The sequence below is a fragment of the Narcine bancroftii genome, chromosome 6, assembly GCF_036971445.1.
Source record: "Narcine bancroftii isolate sNarBan1 chromosome 6, sNarBan1.hap1, whole genome shotgun sequence".
NCBI classification, from domain to species: Eukaryota; Metazoa; Chordata; class Chondrichthyes; order Torpediniformes; family Narcinidae; genus Narcine; species Narcine bancroftii.
The window spans coordinates 52,982,445-53,003,530 of NC_091474.1; the positions used below are offsets into that span (position 1 = coordinate 52,982,445).

The 21,086-nt window shown below is 40.7% G+C and overlaps 1 protein-coding gene across 9 annotated transcripts in view; it reads left to right on the forward strand.

Moving 5' to 3' along the window:
• Positions 1-21,086, forward strand: part of zzef1 (zinc finger, ZZ-type with EF hand domain 1) — a 315,777-nt gene that overhangs the window by 163,043 nt on the left and 131,648 nt on the right. For all 9 annotated transcript variants that reach the window (XR_011340087.1, XM_069884994.1, XM_069884997.1 and 6 more), the window contains exons 30-31: positions 3,008-3,172; positions 20,850-20,969. Coding sequence is in view for 8 of the 9 variants with exons in the window: in XM_069884994.1 (XP_069741095.1) it covers positions 3,008-3,172; positions 20,850-20,969 (285 nt within the window). In the remaining variant the exon portion in view is untranslated. The remainder of the gene's footprint in view (positions 1-3,007; positions 3,173-20,849; positions 20,970-21,086) is intronic.

A 21,086-nucleotide genomic window follows, 5' to 3' on the forward strand; every position in this document is an offset into this window, starting at 1 on the left:
CCGAAGCTGCCTTCCCGTGGCATGGACTCGGGAAAGCAAAGAGTGGAGACACAGTGCAAGTTCCACAGTACTTACGCCAACAGCTTCATACAGGCTTCAAATGGCCTGTTAAAGGAGCTGATGGTGTTTATTTAAGACATCCTACAACCAAGGGGTCTGCCCAAGATGGTGGCGAACACTCAGGGTCTCTGAACAGGGTCTTGCTCCTCTTTCTTATTGTTAGGGGCACCTGGTAACGCTCGTGGCGACACTTTGTTTGCCTTAAAAGGCCAACAGAAGTCAAAGTATAACAATATAAAGCACCTTTGCCACTGCTCTGCCATTTAACAAGATCTGGCTGATTTGATCTTCGTTTTAACTCACTTTTTTTTTGCCTGTAATATCCAAATTTCCATCTTCATCCAAAATCTGTCTATTTCACTCATTCAGTAACACCACTCCACATTAACAACCTCCTGCATCGCAAGGTTAACTGGGCCGTAGGTACATTCCATTATGCCTGCCTTTGTGAGTTAATCAGTGTGACAACTAAAGCCACTTCCATACTCAGAGTGAGATGGAGCAGGATGCTGGGGGGATCCACCCTCACTGTTCCCGTGGCTGATCGAGGTGGAAGAGCATTCAGCTGGGCACCAGGCACCTTGAGTCCTTTGTGGGTGCAGAGATCCAATCAAATGGCATGTGAGAAAATCCAGACCATCCACCCTCTCCTGAAAACCTGCCCAGCATTACTTTGTAAGGGTAGTATAATCTCTCTGGCTAATCCATTGTACTCAGCAGTCACCTAAGGCTAGAGACGTAGACCGGAAGAAGGACACCTGTGATCTTCAGGGATTGTCTGAGGAGAAGTGAAGAAGAGGCCTTCATAAATCAAAGTATTGAGTACAGGAGTTGGGATGTTATGTTAAAGTTGTACAAGACATTGATGAGGTGAAATTTGGAGTATTGTGTGCAGTTTTGGTCACCTAACCACAGGAAAGTTATCAATAAGATAGAAAGAGTGCAGAGAAGATTTATTAGGATGTTGCCCAACTTCAGGAACTGAGTTACATGGAAAGATTAAACAGGTTAGGATTTTATTCCCCAGAGCGGAGAAGAATGAGGGGGGATTTGATGGAGGTATTTAAAATTATGAGGGGGATAGACAGAGTAAATGTAGGTTGGTTTGTCCCACTGAGGGTAGGTGAGATACAAGCCAGAGGACATTGATTAAGAGTGAAAGGGGAAATATTTAGAGGGAAAATGAGGGGGAACTTCTTCACACAGAGAGTGGTGGAGGTGTGGAACGAGCTGCCAGATGAAGTGGTGAAGAATTTGAACAAGTACATGGATGGGAAAATTATCGAGAGCTATGGACTTGGTGCGTCAGTGGGATTAGAAAAAAAATAGTTTGGCACAGACGAGAAGGGCCTGTTTCTGTGCTGCAGTGTTATATGGTTCTAGGACATGGGAAGATTATTCGACATTGTGCCTTTCTCATTTCTTTGATGGAATGCAATAACAAATGGATTGATTGATGCTTCTTGAGTGTGGCAAAATTTTAAGGACAGTGTTTGAGTAGTAAAACAAGAATGCAATAAGAGAGCAGCAGGTCTCACAGCCTCCACAGGAGGTAAAGGTATGTAATCCACATTTTGGGCCTGAGTCCTTCATCAAGGATGAGCAAAAAACAGGCAGGCTCCTGAATTAAAAAGGCTGGGGAGAAGGGAAGAAAGGGTGGGGGTACAGACCAACAGACAGCAGGCATGGATAGGAGGACAGGAGAGGAAAGGTGAGAATTGATCAAGGGGGGTGGTGGCTCTGTCAATGCAGAGCTGGAGGAAAGACAGAGAGAGCGAAAAGAAAGGAGAAAAGGAATAGGGGAAGGGAAGAGATGGGGTGGGGGGCAAACGGAAACTGGAGATTGATGTTGATCTAATCCGGTTGAAGGTGCCCAGACTGTGGAAGCTGAGTTCTGTGATAAGGCAAGATTTAGACCACCAGCTGATCTTCCTCACTGTCTGGGTGCTGTGGACATGTGGTGTGTGGTTGCCTGAGACTTGAATTCAAACCTTTGGAACTGTCAAGTCAAGTTTATTGTCATCTGACTGCACAAGTACAACCTGAAGAAAGTGTTCTCCGGTCATCAGTGCAAAATACGCAGACAAAATACGTATCTTGGTAGTGATGAAACTAAACACTACCAGATTGTCACAAAATTGCAGTAAACCTTGATTGGGCAGATTGGCTGAGGAAGGACTCGTGGAATATAATACAGAGAAATGTGAGGGGTTGCATTTTGGGAGGACCCACACAGTGAATGGATGGGTTCTGGCCAGTGTTCAAGAGCAGAGGGATCTGGGAGTACAGGTACATAGTGACTTGAAAGTGGTGTCACAGGTAGATGGGGTGGTCAAAAGACTTTCAACACATTGGCCTTTATAGTATTGAGTATAGAATTTGTGAGGTCATGTTGCAGATGTACAAGATGTTGATGAGGTCCCATTTGGAGTATTGTGTTTCATTCTGGCCACCATGATGCAGAAAATTTGTCAAGATGGAGAGGGTGTAGAGAAGATTTATAAGGATGTTGCCAAGACCCAGGAGCTTGAGATCCAGGGAGACTGGGGTTTTATTCCTTGGAGTGCAGGATGGGGTTGATCTAATAGAGGTGTTCACAGTCATGAGAGGAATAGATTAGGTGAGAGCCCTTTGCCCAAAGTAGGGTAATTTGTAACAGCACGGTGGATGTAGCGGTTGGCACAACACCTTCACATTGCCAGTGATCGGGACCAGGGTTCGAATCCTATGCTGTCTGTAAGGAGTTTGTACATTATTCCCTTATAGCATGGGTTTTCCCTGGGGGGGGTCTGGTTTCCTCCCACCATTCAAAACGAACCAGGATTGTAGGTCAATTGGGTGTAATTGGGCAGCAGGGCTCGTGAGCCAGGAGGGCCTGTTACTGTCCCGTGTGTCTAAATTTAAATGTATTATTTGTTGTTTTAAAATAACAAAGCAATGTATGTAGTGTTTTACAGGTTCTCTCTCTGCGGGAGGCCCAAGCCAAAAACATCATTGATGTTCTACGAGCAGTTATTGGATGCCTGCAGTCGCTGGGGCAGCCGCATCTCTTCCAGTCCTCCTGCATTTTCTTTCTGCAGGAAATGTTAACCTGTCAGAAGGAATTGATCAGGTATGGAGCCTTGAGAACCTTGTGAATCATGTCCTTCAGTGACTTAACACCTGAGCATTTGATTTCCAGCAAATAACTGGGTTTTCCCTGGGAGCTTCTGCTCATTGCTACTTTATAATGAGTTATTTGACCTCTAAATTGGGGGGACGGGACACTCTGCGAGGTCATTTCGTTGAGCACCTTCACTCTGCTGGAGTAGCAAGGACCTCTCAGTGACCAATCACTTTAATTCCATACACCAATGTCACACTACATGTTTATCCATTGCCTCATGCACCGCCGAATCAAGTCCACCCACAAAATGGAGGGACAACACCTCGTATTCCATCTGGACACTCTCCATCCAGGTGGCGTCTATGTACCTTCAATTTACGTCAATCCCCTCCTCCTCTCTCCAGCTCCCCACCCCTTCCCTTCATTCCATCAGAGCCACCCTCTGCCTTCTCCCCATCACCTCAGCTTCTATCCTCCCACCTATATCACCAATTACCCCTTAACTCTGCTCCACCTCCTGCCCCCTTTTTCCCTCCTCCTCTCCTGCTGCCTGTTTTTTGACATTGCTGACAAAGGGCCCTGACCTTTTACTTCCTGTGAATGCTGCGTGGCCTGCTGAGTTTCTCCAGCATTTATTTACTGCAATTATTCACAATGGCTATCTGCAGCATATCTAAGTATGGGGCAAACATAGAGGAAACTCTTGCTTCAATTATTTTATGAGCTTTACAGAAAAAAACTGGAAAGAGTCCATCAAAGCCATTTCCCCAGTGGAGAAAGTTCAGGGATTTGTGATAATGTCAGGAGGGGAGTGAAAATCTCTGGAGTTACCCATTCTGGCTGGGTGAACTGAGTGTTTGATCATTGAATTTAGTAGTTTATGGCCAGGCAAGGGTATTGAGTGATGTGGAGCCAAGGACTGTAAATGATTGTATGTCCTAATGGAGTGGTAGAGCTGAATGTCCATTGTTCCAATGAATTACTTTTCTTACTCTGCTCTAACTCTTCCTGAATGAGGAACGATTTTGGCAAAGCATCCAATTGGAAAGACTGAGTGTTTGCAAAGTTCTTCTGGAACCCTGGTGATGATTGTGGTAACTTTTTCATGATTGCCTCTGTGATGTTATTTCTTGATCCTCTGTGTGAAGGATCTCCTAGCTTGGGCTCATTCCCATGTTTCGTCTAGGTTCTGCTAGGTTCAGAAACAGCTGCTACCCCTCCACCATCAGACTCCTCAATAGCAAGCTTTAATGATTTTCTTTTCATTCTCATTGTATTGCACAATTTGTTTACAGTTTTTTAAAATTTGTTTACATGTTTTACACTGTGTCCAATTTATTTTTTGCACTACTAATAAGTGGCAATTCTGCCGCGCCTGCAGGAAAAGGAATCTCAGGGTTGTATGTGATGTCATGTATGTACTCTGACAATAAATCTGAAATCTGAGGTTGCAGGCTCAAGGCCAGAACCATGTGTCTGGTGCCACAGGCTTGTGGATGAACATCAGATATTAATGAGGTATATTTAAATTAATCCAGGATGCATTTGTCATATCTTCATTTCTTGGGATGTTGAGATGGTCTAATTTGCACATGTAATTTGATATGTATTCAAATATAGATCAGCTGAGAGAAACATTTTATCGTGCCCTTAGACACTCTCTTGATACAATTGTAAAATGCAGGTACATACTTAGGCCAACCAGGCAGTCACCTAGGGCGCAGACCTCAGAGGGGCACATTGAAAAGAGCAAATTGTGCCCCACAGTTCAGGTAGGCTAAGGGGATGGTTCGGAATTGGTGTCAAGAACTCCGGTGTGCACGTTCTGTAGTAGACCAAAGTGAGGTTTCAGAACTTCGGAATCGACGTTGAGAGCTCAAGTGTACACCTGTAGGCCGACTGCTGAGGGGAGGGTTCAGCCTCAGAGTCGGGCGTCGGGAACTCAAGACAGGTACTAGCTGCTTTCTAATAACAGAATAACTATCAATATTCATAGATAAGAAGTAAAAGTATATAAATACTTAAACAAAATCATCTCGCTAATTATTCCATGCTATTCTTTGTCAATATCTTCATTTCTTGGGATGTTGGCGGAGTCAATTGTATTATTTAAGAAAAGGTTGGACAGGTATATGGATGAGAAGAAGATGGAGGGTTATGGGCATTGTGCAGGGAGGTGGGACTAGAAAGGGGTGTTTGGTTCGGTGCGGACTAGAAGGGCCTAATGGCCTGTTTCCGTGCTGTAATTGTTATTATGTTATGTTATGATATATTAATGATTTTGTTTATCCTACTTGTGAAAGTTTTATAAAGTATGAGAACTTCAAACAGACTAACAGAAAAGCATTCTTGAATTTCTGAGTGTAAAGCCAAACTGAAATGATCTAGTTACATTTTGCTCAGGGTTCTCTATCAATGTATAGCAAGTTGTGTAATATGGAGACACTCTCCTTCCAGGCAGTTCTTAAAGAGACATGTAATCAACTTTATTATTGCTATAGTTGATGCTCTCTCACAATGGGGTAATGAATAGAGCTACTACCTCATAACACCAACCATCTGGCTTCTGCCCTGAACTCTGGCTCTGTCTGGGTGCAGTTTGCACCTTCTCCCTGTGACCATCCTCTGGATGCTTCAATTTCCTCTCGATCTCCAAGATGCGGGCAGGTTGCTGTAGAGTGTAAGTGAGTTGTAGAACCTGTGGGAGAAATGATAGAAATGTGGGAAAATATAAAAAGGGTATAGCATAGATTTGTAAAAATGGTAACGGGAAAGTCAGAGCAAACTTTTTAATAATTTTTTTAAAAATTTTCACACTATGAACCATACTAACCAAAATACACAAACATTTCCTCTTGAATATACAGTGTCATTTTCTCCCCTTTTCCCCCCTCCCTTCCCTCCCTCCTTCCCACCCCCCCTCCCTACCCACTAAACGTTCAACATATATGATACATTAAACCCATTAAACAATGTCATCACACAATGAAAATAAACAAGAAAATTGTGTCTTCTACTTTTACACACTGGGTCAGTTCATTTCGTCTTCTTCTCATTCTGTCATTTTAGGTGGTGGAGGACTTCTCTGTTGTGTTCCATGTACGGTTCCCAAATTTGTTTGAATACTGTGATGTTATTTCTTAAATTATATGTTATTTTTTTTCCAATGGAATACATTTATTCATTTCTATGTACCATTGCTGTATTCTCAGGCTATCTTCTAATTTCCAGGTTGACATAATATATTTTTTTGCTACAGCTGAGGCTATCATAATAAATATTTTTTGTGCTCCATCCAAATGGAGTCCAAGTTCTTTACTTCTTATATTACTTAGAAGAAAGATCTCTGGATTTTTTGGTATGTTGCTTTTTGTGATTTTATTTAATACCTGGTTTAGATCTTCCCAAAATTTTTCCACTTTCTCACATGCCCAAATTGCATATACTGTTGTTCCCGTTTCCTTCTTACAACAAAAACATCTGTCTGATACTGTTGGGTCCCATTTATTTAACTTTTGGGGCGTGGTGTATAGCCTGTGTAACCAATTATATAGTATCATGTGTAACCTCGTGTTTATTGTATTTCTCAGAGTTCCGGAGCACAGCTTTTCCCATGTTTCATTCTTTATCTTTATGTTTAGATCTTGTTCCCATTTTTGTTTGGGTTTACTGCTTGTTTCCTCATTCTCTTTCTCTTGCAGTTTGATGTACGTTTGTTATAAATCTTTTAATTATCATTGTGTCTGTAATCACATTCAAAATTGCTTCCTTCTGGTTACCTCAGTCTGCTTCCCAATTTGTCCTTCAAGTAGGTTTTCAGTTGGTGGTATGCAAACATTGTACCGTGAGTTATACCATATTTGTCCTTCATTTGTTCAAAAGATAATAATTTATTTCCCGAAAAACAATTTTCTATTCTTTTGATCCCTTTTCTCTCCCATTCTCTAAAGGAAAGGTTATCTATTATGAAAGGGATTAGTTGATTTTGCGTCAATATTAATTTTGGTAGTTGATAATTTGTTTTATTCCTTTCTACGTGAATTGTCTTCCAAATGTTGAGCAGATGATGCAATACTGGTGAATTCCTATGTTGCACCAGCTTTTCATCCCACTTATATAGTATATGTTCTGGTACCTTCTCCCCTATTTTATCTCACTCTAATCTGGTCCAATCTGGTTTTTCCCTTGTTTGATAAAAATCTGATAGGTATCTTAATTGTGCTGCTCTATAATACTTAAAGTTTGTAAGCTGTAAGCCCCCTTGTTTGTACCATTCTGTTAATTTATCTAGCGCTATCCTCGGTTTCCCCCCTTTATTATTTTCTTTAGCTCCTTGAAGAATTTCTCTGTTAGGTGAATTGGTAACGATTGAAATAGGTATTGTATCCTTGGGAAGATATTCATTTTAATGCAATTTACCCTTCCTATCAGTGTTAGTGGTAAGTCTTTCCAATGTTCTAAGTCGTCTTGTAATTTCTTCATTAATGGCTGATAATTTAGTTTGTATAGATGGCCTAGATTATTATTTAGTTGTATACCTAGGAATTGAATTGCTTGTGTTTGCCATCTAAATGGTGATTCTTTCTTCAACTTTGTGAAATCCGCATTATTCATTGGCATTGCTTCACTTTTATTTGCGTTGATCTTGTACCCTGATACTTCTCCATATTCCTTCAATTTCTTATGTAATTCTTTTATTGATAATTCTGGTACTATTAAGTATACTATGCAAATAGACTGATTTTTTATTCCTTCTCTTTTATTTTTATCCCTCTTATTTTATTTTCTGTTCTTATCAGTTCTGCCAGTGGTTCTATAGCTAACACGAACAGTGAGGGAGATAGTGGACTTCCCTGCCTAGTTGATCTGCTTAATTTAAATTGGCTTGATATATATATCCATTTACTGTCACCTTCGCCAATGGTCCCTTATATAATGCTTTAATCCAATTAATATATTTCTTTGGTAGGTTGAACCTCTGTAGTACTTTGACTAAATAATTCCATTCTACTCTGTCAAAGGCTTTCTCTGCGTCTAAGGCAACTGTCACTGTTGCCATCTTGTTTCTTTGTACTGGATGGATTAAGTTAATGAACTTAGAAATATTGTCCGTTGTTCGTTGTTTGATCTAGTTTTACTATTTTTGGTACACAGTTGGCCAATTTGTTTGCTAATAGTTTAGCTATTATCTTATCTGTGTTAAGTAGAGTTATTGGTCTATACGATGCTGGTGTTAGTGGATCTTTCCCCGTCTTTGGTATTACTGTAATTATTGCTGTTTTGCATGAATCTGGCATGTTTTGTGTTTCTTCAATCTGGTTCATTACTTCCAGGAGAGGAGGAATTAATAAGTCTTTAAATGTTTTATAGAATTCTATTAGGAGTCCATCCTCTCCTGGCGTTTTATTGTTCGGTAGTTTTTTTAAAATATATCCTGTATTTCCTCTATTTCAAATGATTTTATTAATTTATTTCGCTCCTCTTCTTGCAATTTCGGTAGTTCAATTTTAGCTAGAAACTCATCTATTTTGTCTTCTTTCCCTTCGTTCTCAGTTCGATATAGTTGCTTGTAGAATTCCTTGAAGTTTTATATGTAATTTGTTTGTCCTTTTTCCTTGATGCCAATACCGTTCTTTAGGTTTGTTCTGTCTTAAGCTGCCAAGCTAGTATTTTGTGCATTTTTTTCTCCTAGCTCATACTTCTGTTTTGTCTTCATTATGTTCTTCTCCACCTTGTATGTTTGTAATGTTTCATATTTTATTTTTTTGTATGCCAATTCTTTTCTTTTTGTTGTATCTTCCCTTATTGCTAATTCTTTTTCTGGACTTGCTATTTCCCTTTCCAGCTGTTCTATTTCCCGATTGTAGTCCTTCTTCATCTTAGTTGCATAACTTATTATCTGCCCTCTGATGAACACTATAGTATAAATTTATCTTTCACTGATTCCGTATTTATTTCAAAGTACATTTTAATTTGTTGCGAAATGAATTTTCTAAAATCCTGTCTTTTAAGTAGCATGGAGTTTAATCTCCATCTATACGTTCTCGGTGGGATGTCCTCCAGTTCTATTGCTAATAACAGGGGTGAGTGATCCGATAACAATCTAGCTTTATATTCCGTTTTCCTAACTCTCCCTCGGATGTGGGCTGACAACAGAAACAGGTCTATCCTTGAGTATGTTTTATGTCCACCCAAATAATATGAGTATTCCTTCTTCTTTGGGTGTTGTCTCCTCCATATATCCAAAAGTTGCATTTCCTGCATCGATTTTACCATAAATTTGGTTACTTTGTGCTTTCTGCTAGTCTTTTTTCCAGTTTTATCCATGTTTGAGTCCAAATTAAGGTTAAAGTCCCCTCCTATCAGTATATTCCCCTGTGTATCTGCAATATTCAAAAAGATATCTTGCATAAATTTTTGGTCCTCTTCATTAGGTGCATATACATTGAGCAAATTCCTGCTGGATCTATTATTTCCTCTTATATTTTGATTGGTACATTTTTATTGATTAATATAGCTACTCCTCTGGCTTTTGAATTATATGATGCTGCCGTTACGTGCCCTACCTAGTCTCTCCTTAATTTCTTGTGTTCCACTTCCGTTAGATGTGTTTCCTGCATGAATGCTATATTAGTTTTTTCTTTCTTCTGTAAATTTAACAGCCTCTTCCTTTTGATTTGGTTATGTATTCCGTTAATATTTAGTCATAGTCAACATGGCCATTTCATACTTTGTTTACCTCTCATTTCCGCTTCCTCATCACCACCTTTCCTCCTTATCCATTTCTGTTTTCTTTTTTTGAACGCACTGTAAGACAACACTTCTAAAACATAAAATATTTCCACTATTCCCACATCTAAAATTCCCTTAACCCCAAATGTCCCATCCCCCCCCCCCCCCCTCTGAGTTGCCCCTTGTCCCTTGCCGGGCAACCACAATTCCCCTCTCCATTTGGATTGCAAACCCGCTCGCAAGCTCCAACTGATTTCGCAGTGACTGTTATTCTCTCCCACCCAGCCCCCTCCAGAAAAGACTTTTATGTTCACATATTACAAAGCTCACCCTCTTAATTCCCCCTTACTTTCTTTCTTCCCTTTCTTAGTTCTTACTTATACATTATTTTTCTTCTTTATTTGAAGTTTGTCATCATTCTTGTTCTTGTTACATCTCTTCATCTCTCTGTCTGTTTTCCAGCCGTTCTGCAAATTCTCGTGCTTTCTCCGGATCCGAGAACAGTCTGGTTTGCTGCCCCGGGATAACTATTTTAAGCACCGCTGGATATCTTAACATAAATTTATAACCTTTCTTCCATGGGATCGATTTTGCTGCGTTAAATTCCTTCCTCTTCTTCAGGATCTCAAAACTTATGTCTGGGTAGAAAATTTTTTTTTGACCTTTGTATTCCAGTGGCTTTTTGTCTTCTCTCATTTTTCTCATTGCCTTCTCCAATATATTTTCTCTTGTCATATATCTCAGGAATTTTACTAGAAAGGATTTGGTTTTTGTTGTAGCTATGGTTTTGGGGCTAATGTTCTGTGTGCCCTTTCTATTTTCATTCATTCCTGTATTTCTGGCATTCCTAGGACCCTGGGGATCCATTCTTTTATAAATTCTTTCATGTCTTTGCCTTCTTCATCTTCCTTAAGGCCCACTATATTTATATTGTTTCTCCTATTATAGTTTTCCATTATATCCATCTTCTGAGCTAACAACTCCTGTGTTTCTTTAACTTTTTTATTAGATTCTTCCAATTTCCTTTTTAAGTTGTCCACTTCCATTTCTACGGCTGTTTCTCGTTCTTTCACCTTATCTACTCTTTTCCCTATTTCTGTCATTACCATCTCTAATCTACTCACTTTTTCTTCTGTATCTTTTATTCTTCTTTTTATTTCATTAAATTCTCGTGTCTGCCATTCTTTTACTGCTTCCATATATTCTTCAAAAAATTTTCTATGTGCAGTCCATTCCCTTTATCTTCTATTTCTCTGTGCAGAGCTTGATGTTCTTCCTCCTCTTCCCCTGTGTCCACTCCAGGACCTCTGACTTTCTTGTTGGGCTGTTTATCTCAGTTTGCTGGGTATTTTTTTTAATTAATGGTGACTTGATGTTGGTCCTCTTCCTCTGGGCTAGTCATTGGCTGTGTCTCTGATTTCTTTTTTTCATTCTCCTCCCTCCCGTTCCATAACATAACATAACATAACATAACATAACAATTACAGCACGGAAACAGGCCATTAGGCCCTTCTAGTCCGCACCGAACCAAACACCCCTTTCTAATCCCACCTCCCTGCACAATGCCCATAACCCTCCATCTTCCTCTCATCCATATACCTGTCCAACCTTTTCTTAAATAATACAATTGACTCCGCCGCCACTATTTCTCCCGGAAGATCATTCCACACAGCTACCACTCTCTGAGTAAAGAAGTTCCCCCTCATGTTACCTCTAAACCTCTGCCCCTTAATTCTTAACTCATGTCCTCTTGTTTTAAACTTTCCTCCTCTTAACGGAAATAGTCTATCCACATCCATTCTGTCTATCCCTTTCATAATCTTAAATACTTCTATCAAATCCCCTCTCAACCTTCTACGCTCCAAAGAATAAAGACCCAATCTGTCCAATCTCTCCCCATACTCCAGATGCTTAAACCCAGGCAACATTCTGGTAAACCTTCTCTGCACTCTCTCCACTCTGTTTATATCCTTCCTATAATTAGGCGACCAGAACTGCATACAGAACTCCAAATTAGGCCGCACCAACGTCTTATATAATCTCAACATCACCTCCCAACTCCTATATTCCATGCAATGATTGATAAAGGCCAGCATACTAAAAGCCTTCTTCACCACCCTATTCACGTGAGTTTCTACCTTCAGGGAACGATGTACCGTCACTCCTAAATCTTTCTGCTCTTCTGTATTCCTCAATGCTCTCCCATTTACCACATATGTCCTATTCTGATTCTTCTTACCAAAATGAAGCACCTCACACTTATCAGCATTAAATTCCATCTGCCATTTTTCAGCCCACTTTTCTAAGCAGCCCAAATCCCTCTGCACTCCTTGAAAACCTTCTTCATTATCCACTATTCCACCTATCTTAGTATCGTCTGCATATTTACTAATCCAATTCACCACCCCATCATCTAGATCATTAATGTATATAACGAACAACAATGGGCCCAATACCACTGGTCACCGGCCTCCAACCTGACAGACAATTATCCACTACCACTCTCTGGCCTCTCCCTTTCAGCCAATGTTCAATCCATTTGACTATCTCAAAATTTATACCTAAAGACTGCACCTTCCTAACTAACCTTCCATGTGGTACCTTATCGAAGGCCTTACTGAAGTCCATATAGACAACATCCACTGCGCTACCCTCATCCACATTCCTAGTCACCTCTTCAAAAAATTCAATCAGATTGGTCAAACATGACCTTCCTCCCACAAATCCATGTTGAGTGCTCCTGATCAGACCCTGTCTATCCAGATGTTTATAAGTACTATCTCTAAGAATTTTCTCCATTAATTTACCTACCACAGACGTCAAACTTACAGGCCGATAGTTGCCTGGCTTCCTCCTTGAACCCTTTTTAAATAACGGAACCACATGCGCAATGCGCCAATCCTCCGGCACTATCCCCATATCTAATGACATTTGAAAAATTACCGCCAGAGCCTCTGCTATTTCCTCCTTCACTTCTCTCAATGTCTTGGGGAAGATCCCGTCTGGTCCCGGAGACTTATCCACCTTTATATTCTTCAAAAGCCTTAAAACTACACCTTTTGTAATCTCTATATTCCCCATATTTACCCAATTTGCTTTTTTTATCCCACATCTCCCAATATCCTTCTCCTTAGTGAATACCGAAGAAAAGAAACTGTTCAATATCTCCCCCATTTCTCTAGGTTCCACACACAGTTTTCCACTCTGATTTTCTAAGGGACCAATTTTGTCTCTAGCTTTCCTCTTACCATTAACATATTTGTAGAACTCTTTTGGATTAGTTTTCACCCTGCTTGCCATAGTTTTCTCGTACCTTCTTTTAGCTTTCCTAATTCCTCTCTTAAGATTCCTCTTACATTCAATGTATCTTTCAAACATCTCTTTAACTCCATGCTTCTTATATCTAATGTACGCCTCCCTTTTTCTTCGAACCAAGTTTCCAATATTCCTTGAAAACCACGGCTCTCTCAAACCTTTATTTTCTATATCTTCCCGCTGGGAGCCCTGCTGTCAGGTCTTTCTCAGATGTTCAAGCTGTGGAGTTCCCCTCCCGTCGGTGTTGTCTTTGTCATGCGCGGTTGTGCACCCCTGTTTGGCTTCGTGAGCTATCCTTGTAGTCCTGCGTTCGGTGACCACTGACCTCAGGGAGTGGGCTCCTCTTTCCATGGCCTTTACCTTTCTCCTGGCGTCTTTCCTTCTTCTTTTCTTCCCGTTTTTGGCTTTTCTTTCTTTGGTGCCATTTCCTCCACACCTTTATTTTCTATTTGTTGTGGTTTGTGTGTCTGTGGCTTTGCTTTTTCTTTACTTTTTTCCTTCTTTTCTGGAGAGGGCTGATATTCTACCGGCCAACTTGATGGACTAAAGGGACATTTTCATATTGTATCATTCTTGTGGAATAAAAATGGACACTGGAAGGTACATAGACTTAAAGGTGTGTGAAGTAAAACTTTTAATGTCGTGTTGCCTTCTACTGAGTGCCCTTTCATTCAAAATGATTTGTGCGTCAAAATATTTTCCTTTGTATTTGAGGAAGATAATCAAAGATTGATGTATTACTTACTCATGCAATTAAAAATAAATGTAGCAGTTTCAAATTTTGTGATTTTAATTTTTTCTACAAAAAATCTGTTTTTGAAGATTGAAGTTGGCAATATTTTTTAGGAGGGGGGGTGGTGCAAGTAGTTGGCCTTGCCTATGGCGCAAGATAGTCTAGCACTGGCCCAGCGTAGCTGACGTGGCCATTTTCCAGTGTTAGCAGTGATAGTAAATGTTGGCAGGGAATTTCTCTTTGAATCATCATAAGTGATCCAGCCCCATCCTTAACATTTACTGGTGTTTCCAGGAAGCTGGAGAGGTGGAAGTTGGGCGGTGGTTGGAGCTGTTAGTGGGAGTGAGATGGATCTTTAATCTGATTGGAATTTTCTCCTTCCATTTCTGACATGATTAAAGTTGCTGAGGCCAGTAACAGACCTTGGCAACATCGCATGGAATTTGAAGTTTGAAGCTGGTGGTTCTGATTTATTTGGTCTAATTACATGCAGCTTTTATCAATTCCAGCCAAAATAACAAGAGTGGTTTGTTTTTAAACAGCATGTCCACCTCAATTCTTGTGGCATCCATTTGGCTGGAGCATGGCAGTTATGATAATATCATTTTGTTTTGATTGTGAATTTTCTTTGAAGAAAATGAGACACAATGTGTGTGGGAGATGGAAGTTGGTTGATGATGTCAGTCTTTTCCACAAACTTTATTGTAAATATATGATTAACCACCAAAATAAATAGTTTTATTCATGACTTTTTTATCCAGATGCGCTTGGATAATTCCAGTGCCCCTCCTTTCCTGTGTTAAATAGATAATGTATGATCATCAAAGAGAGTTGTGTATCTGCTCTGTGAAAACAATGCCTTGAGGGACATGGAAATTGTCAATGTATTAAGTAGAAAGTAAATGGTTGGAGTGAGAGAGAGTGTAGAGGATGTTTCACTGAAAGACGTGTTTGAAGTCTGGGTTGTTAATAACATCATGAACATTTTCTTTCCATGATTGATGACCTCAGAGCAAGGCAGCTTTATCAGAGATAGGTGAGACTAATCTCACTTGTTTGCTGCCTCTAACATAGAACACTGGTTGCTGCGATCCGACCAGAGGGTTCTACCATTCACAGAACACAGATTCTGGCAAAGTGAGTGGGGTGGTGTGTGCACCGACATTGGGTCACGTTGATTTCCTGCTCCATTGCCTTTGAGCAAATCTTAATTAAATGCAGACCATTCTATCCACCACAAGAGTTCTTATCAGTGACTAACAGTAAGCTTATATCCCTCCCAATGCCGATTACAAGCAGAAGTCATCAGTAAGCGAGAGATGGCCCAATCCAACACACTACAAATCTTAGTCGGTGACTTTAACCAGGTATGCGTCAAGAAAACCCTGCCCAAATACCACCAGCATGTAACCTGGTGCACCAGAGGTCCCAGCACATTCGATCACTGCTACACCAAGATAGAGGAAGGCCTACTGTTCTTTCCCGAGAGTGCATTTTGAAGTCGGATCACCTGGCTGTGCTCCTGTGTTCATACAGAGCCTAAAAAGGGAGGTTCCAGAGATCAGGACACTTATAGGTGGTCACAGGAGGTTGTTACAGGACTTTCTTGAGTCAGCAGATTGGGCAGTGTTCAAAGACTCAGCTAAGGATCTGATTGAATACACCAGAGTCATCACAGCTTTTATCATGGATGAGTGTGTCCCCAAAAAATTATTCAGGGTTTTCCCCAACCAGAAGCCCTGGATGAACAATGAAATCCTGAACCTGCTGAGAGCCAGATCACATTAAGTCTGGAGATCCAGAACATTATAGAAGGAGCCTGAAAGACCTGTGGAAAGCCATCTCTCGGGTGAAGTGAAGTTTCCAGACAAAAATGGAAACAGCGAAGGATATCCAACAGCTGTAGCCAGGCGTAAATAACATAACCTGCTGCAAATCATAATCCAGTGTAGAAGGGGATGGCAAAGCTTCACTCCCAGATCAGCTCAATGCCTTCAATGCCTAATTTAACCACAAGAACAAATAAGACACTCTGTGCACCCCCATGTCCCCTGATGATCCTCTACTGTTAATATCCAAGGACAATATGCAGACTACCTTAAGGAGAGTGAATCTGAGGAAAGCATCTGGTCCAGAAGGAGTACCCGACCGAGTATTAAAAACCTGGGCTGACCAACCTACCAATGTATTTCTGGATATTTTCCACATCTCACTCCACCAGGGTGTGGTACCCACCTGTTTCAAACAGGCCTCGATCGTGCCAGTGCCCAAGAGTGTGGTAACCTGCCTAAATGTCTACTGACCAGAGGCACTTACATTGACAGGAATGAAGTGCTTTGAGAGGCTGATGTTGAAGCATATCAGCACCTGTCTGAGTGGATCTGTTCCAATTTGGCGACCTCATTGGCTCTACACAAAGCCTTGGAACACCTGGATGTTTACATCAGGATGCTCTTTGTCGACTGCACTTTGGCATTTAACACCATCATACTCAAATCAGTGAACTCCAAGACCTGAGCCTCAATGCCCCACTGTGTGATTGGATCCTGGATTTCCTCACCTTCAGACCACCATCAGTGAGGATTGGTAAGAACATCTCCACAATCTCCATCAGGACCAGAGCACCACAGGGCTGTGTTCTTAGCCCCCCGCTCTACTCACTTTACACCTACGACTGTGTGGCTCGGTAAAACAACAACATCGTCTACAAATTTGCTGATGATCCCACGGTAGTGGGATGTATAAATAAAGGTGGCAAATCAGCATACAGGGAGATTGAAAACTTGGGTGAATGGTGCACCAACAACAACCTCGCACACATGTCACCAAAATCAGAGGTGTTCTATCCAGTGACCATTGAGGCATCAGAGGTGGAGAATCTGAGCAAATTTAAATTCCTGGAAGTCGCAATCTTAAAGGGTCTTTCGTGAGTGTCATCGCCTCTACTTCCCCAGGAATTTGCAGAGGTTTGGTATGTCATCAGAAACCCTGGCAAATTTCCGCAAATGTGTGGTGGAAAGTGTGCTGACTGGCTGCATCATGGCCTGGTACGGGGACACCAATACCCTTGAGCGTAAAGCCCTGCAAAAGGTAGTGGACACAGCCCAGGACATCACAGGAAAAACCCTCCTCACTATTGAGTACAGCGACAGGAAACACTGCCATCAGAGAGCAGCAGCAATCGTCAAGGATCCACACCACCCAGCACACGGTCTTTTCTTGCTGCTGCCATCAGGAAAGAGGTATCGGTGTCTCAAGACTCGCCCCACCAGGTTCAGGAACAGCTGCTCCCTTTCCACCATTAGACTCCTCAACGACAAATTCAATCAGACTCATTGAAGGGCTCATGCGCACTTTATTTATCCTTAAATATTTATTTTCTATATTGCGCTTCTTGTTTACATTTCTCTCTTTTGTATACATATCTTTAGTTCAGTTTTTCTACCAATAAGTGGAAATTCTGCCTGGCCCGCAGGTAAAAGAATCTCTGGTTGTATGTGATGTCATGTATATACTCTGACTATTTGAACTTTGAGATCGGTGAATCCCTTTTCCACCTCCCGCTCTGCAAATTTGAACTGGTCAAAAGTACAACTCAGCAGCCCTCTCCAAAATTAATCAAATAAATTAGATTTAAGTTTCTCTCTCACATTAAATCTCGTCTGGTTTTCCTATCGTTGCATGGCTTCAGTCATAGTCATTTGTACAAGGTTCTCGTACATTTGCATAATTTCTTTGCTTTTTAAAAAAAATATATTTTTCACACTATGAACCATATTGACCAAAATACACATAAACATTTCTCTCTTGAATATACACAGTGTCATTTTCTCCCATTTTTCCCCCTCCCTCCTTCCCACCCCCCTCCCCACCCACTAAACATTCAACATATACGATATACATTAAACCCATTAAACAATGTCATCACACAATGAAAATAAACAAGAAAATTGTGTCATCTACTTTGACATACTGGGTCAGTTCATTTCGTCTTCTTCTCATTTTGTCATTTTAGGTGGTGGAGGTCCGCGGTAGGACTTCTCTGTTGTGTTCCATGTACGGTTCCCAAATTTGTTCGAATACTGTGATGTTATTTCTTAAATTATATGTTATTTTTTTCCAATTAAATACATCTTATCATTTCTATGTACCATTGCTGTATTCTCAGGCTATCTTCTGATTTCCAGGTTGACATTATACATTTTTTTGCTACTGCTAAGGCTATCATAATAAATCTTTTTTGTGATTCATCCAAATCGAGGCCAAGTTCTTTACTTTTTATATTACTTAGAAGAAATATCTCTGGATTTTTTGGTATGTTATTTTTTGTGATTTTATTTAATACCTGATTTAGATCTTCCCAAAACTTTTCCACTTTCTCACATGCCCAAATTGCATGAACTGTTGTTCCCGTTTACTTCTTACAGCGAAAACATCTGTCTGATAATGTTGGGTCCCATTTATTTAACTTTTGGGGCGTGGTGTATAGCCTGTGTAACCAATTATATAGTATCATGCGTAACAAGAAACACTGTTGGTGGCAGTGCCTGAAGCACCCTCGGAGTGAAGTTCTTAAACTCCCTCATTGCAAAATAACGTGTCTAAACCTGATCTGCATAAATCTAGAATGAAATGGGAAATCGATTTAGATAGAAAGATAGATGGAAAAAGTATGGAGAAATATGTGTAGAGACAGTATGACAAAAGTTATTAATGAACGTAATAGATTAGTTCAATACAATTTTTTTTACATCAATTATATTTGACTCCATTTAAATTTTAAAAATTCCAGCTCAGTTCTTCAGATATATGTTTTAAATGTGGTCAAGATGCAGTTACTTTTTTTACACTTGATATGGACCTGTCCAAAGGTAAGGAGTTTCTGGTCGCAAATTAAATCTTTAGAGCAGATTTTAAAAATAAATTTACCTCTTGATCTAATGTTATTTTTGTTAGGAGATATTAAATCAATGGCTTTAAAATTGAGCTAAATATGTATCATATTGAGTTTTTGCATTTATCAATAGTGGTTTCAAATAAATGCTTAGCTATTACCTGGAAATCTGATTCAAATTTAGGGATGACGTACAATTTGAGAGATAAATATTCTTTTTTTATTAAAGTTTGGAGCGCTTACTTGAAAGCTGTTGATATTAAAGTATGAGGTCTCGATCCGCCCAAGTAGATGTCTCCACTTAGTTATAACTTTAAGATTATATAATGATCTCCCCTCTCCTTTCTTTCTAGTTGGGGCAGGGAGGAGGGAGGATAGTAGTTTGGGGGGGGGGGGGTTGGGTTTTTTTCACAAATATATATATGTATATATATACATATAAATGATTGATCATAAGATATATATACTTAGATGTAGTAATTATTGTTATGTTTGTATTGATTAATCTTAAACCTCCCGACAGTGGGAGAAAATTAAAATCTGCAGATGCCAGAATCCCGAAACAAAACCAAGGGCTAGAAATGCTCCGGCAGGTCAGGCATTCTCTGTTGAAAGTAATGCAGTTAGCGTAACAGACCTGGGCCTTTAGTTAGAACTGGGAAAGAGAAAAATAAGTTTGTTTTCATTCACAAAGAAGGAGGGAAAAAAGATGGTGAGAGTGCTGGGGAAATGTCTGTGGAGTGTGTTGTAAATGATAGAATACATGTCCAGCACACAAAATTGTACAAAAGGAAAACCCAGCCAGCACCATGACACAGTGGCTATTTCTCAGGTTAAATAAAGAGTGAGCTATCAAAACTTTGCAGCCTCTAGCAGACGACAGCATGCCCCATGTGAGATGTTCTTCCTCAACCTAGCATTGGGCCTTCCTGTAACAGTGCAGGAGGCCCTAGGCAGGTCTGAGTGCTATAGAGAATTAAAGTGGCAAGCGTCCTGCCTCTTGGGGTAACCAGATTGCCCACTCTGGGTTGAGTTACTCCAATGTAGAGGAGACCTCGTTGTGGACACTGAATGTAGTGCCCCAGGTTGGAAGCCGTGGAAGTGAATTACTGCTTCACATGATGTTTTGGTTCCTGAATAGTGAGAAGGGAAGAATACTTCTCTCCCTTCTTCTCCCTCCCAAAGTGTGCTTCAGTCTTCCCCACCCACCCTTGCATCTCCTCCCAGCTGGGGAACCCATCTCCCCTTTACCTGTGTCTTCCCTGCCTGGGTCTCTGCTCCTTAGTCCTACTCCCATGCTTTTGGTTTCTGTTTTTCTCCCCTTCTACTACCTGTCAGTTATCCCAGGTGTTTCTCCATCCCATCTGTTGGTCCTCTTAAATTCTGCCTTTTTGACTTATCTGGTACTTTTGATTATTTGCTACAAAACTTCCCCCTTATTTTGATGTGAAATGTTCCACTATAATCTATTGAATTTAAAATGTGCTACACTATTAAGGTCTATACTGAGTATGGTCCGCTTTCTGCTAACCTACTCTCTATTCCCCCTCCCTTCTCTTTCCCTCAGTCTTCTTTCCCTCAACTTTCCCCCCCTTCCCTCTCTATTCACCGAGCCATCCCCCCTCCCCTTCTTGCTGCTGTGCCCTCCCTCCCTTCTCCACCCATTACCTCCTTGATTTGGGACCATGCTTCTCCTCTCTCCCCCCCCCCCCCCCCCCTTTACCTTTTTATTCAGACATCTGATGAAGGGCTCAAGCCTGAAACACTTTGCTCTATAAAGTGCACTGTCTGACCAGCCTTGTGTTTTCACAGTGTCTGCAGGTCTTCCCTACCCCCATCCACCAATCTATCCCGGTCTCCCTTGTTATGCAAAGTAATGCTGAGGAGTTTTGATTCTTGCTGGAAGGATGATTTACATGGTTAAGATTTTGGGCTATTGGCTTTATTAAGCACTTTAATGTGGAACATGATGACTCAGTCCTACTTTTATTTCTGGTTTTGTGTTCCAGCTATAGTAAGCAGTTGAATGGCTGTGGAAAGGATCTATGGAACAAGCTCCGACAGACCTATCATGACCTGGTCTCACTTCTTGCTGCTGCTGTTCGGCAGTTTAACGCTGAGAAGGATTGGTAGGTCCTCACTGCAACTGAATGAAAGAATTTAGCAATTGTTGTCTTTTTAGTTTCGGGTAGGCCAGTTGTAACAGACATAGTCAAATATGTCTTGACCCTCGTAGTGCATACTCC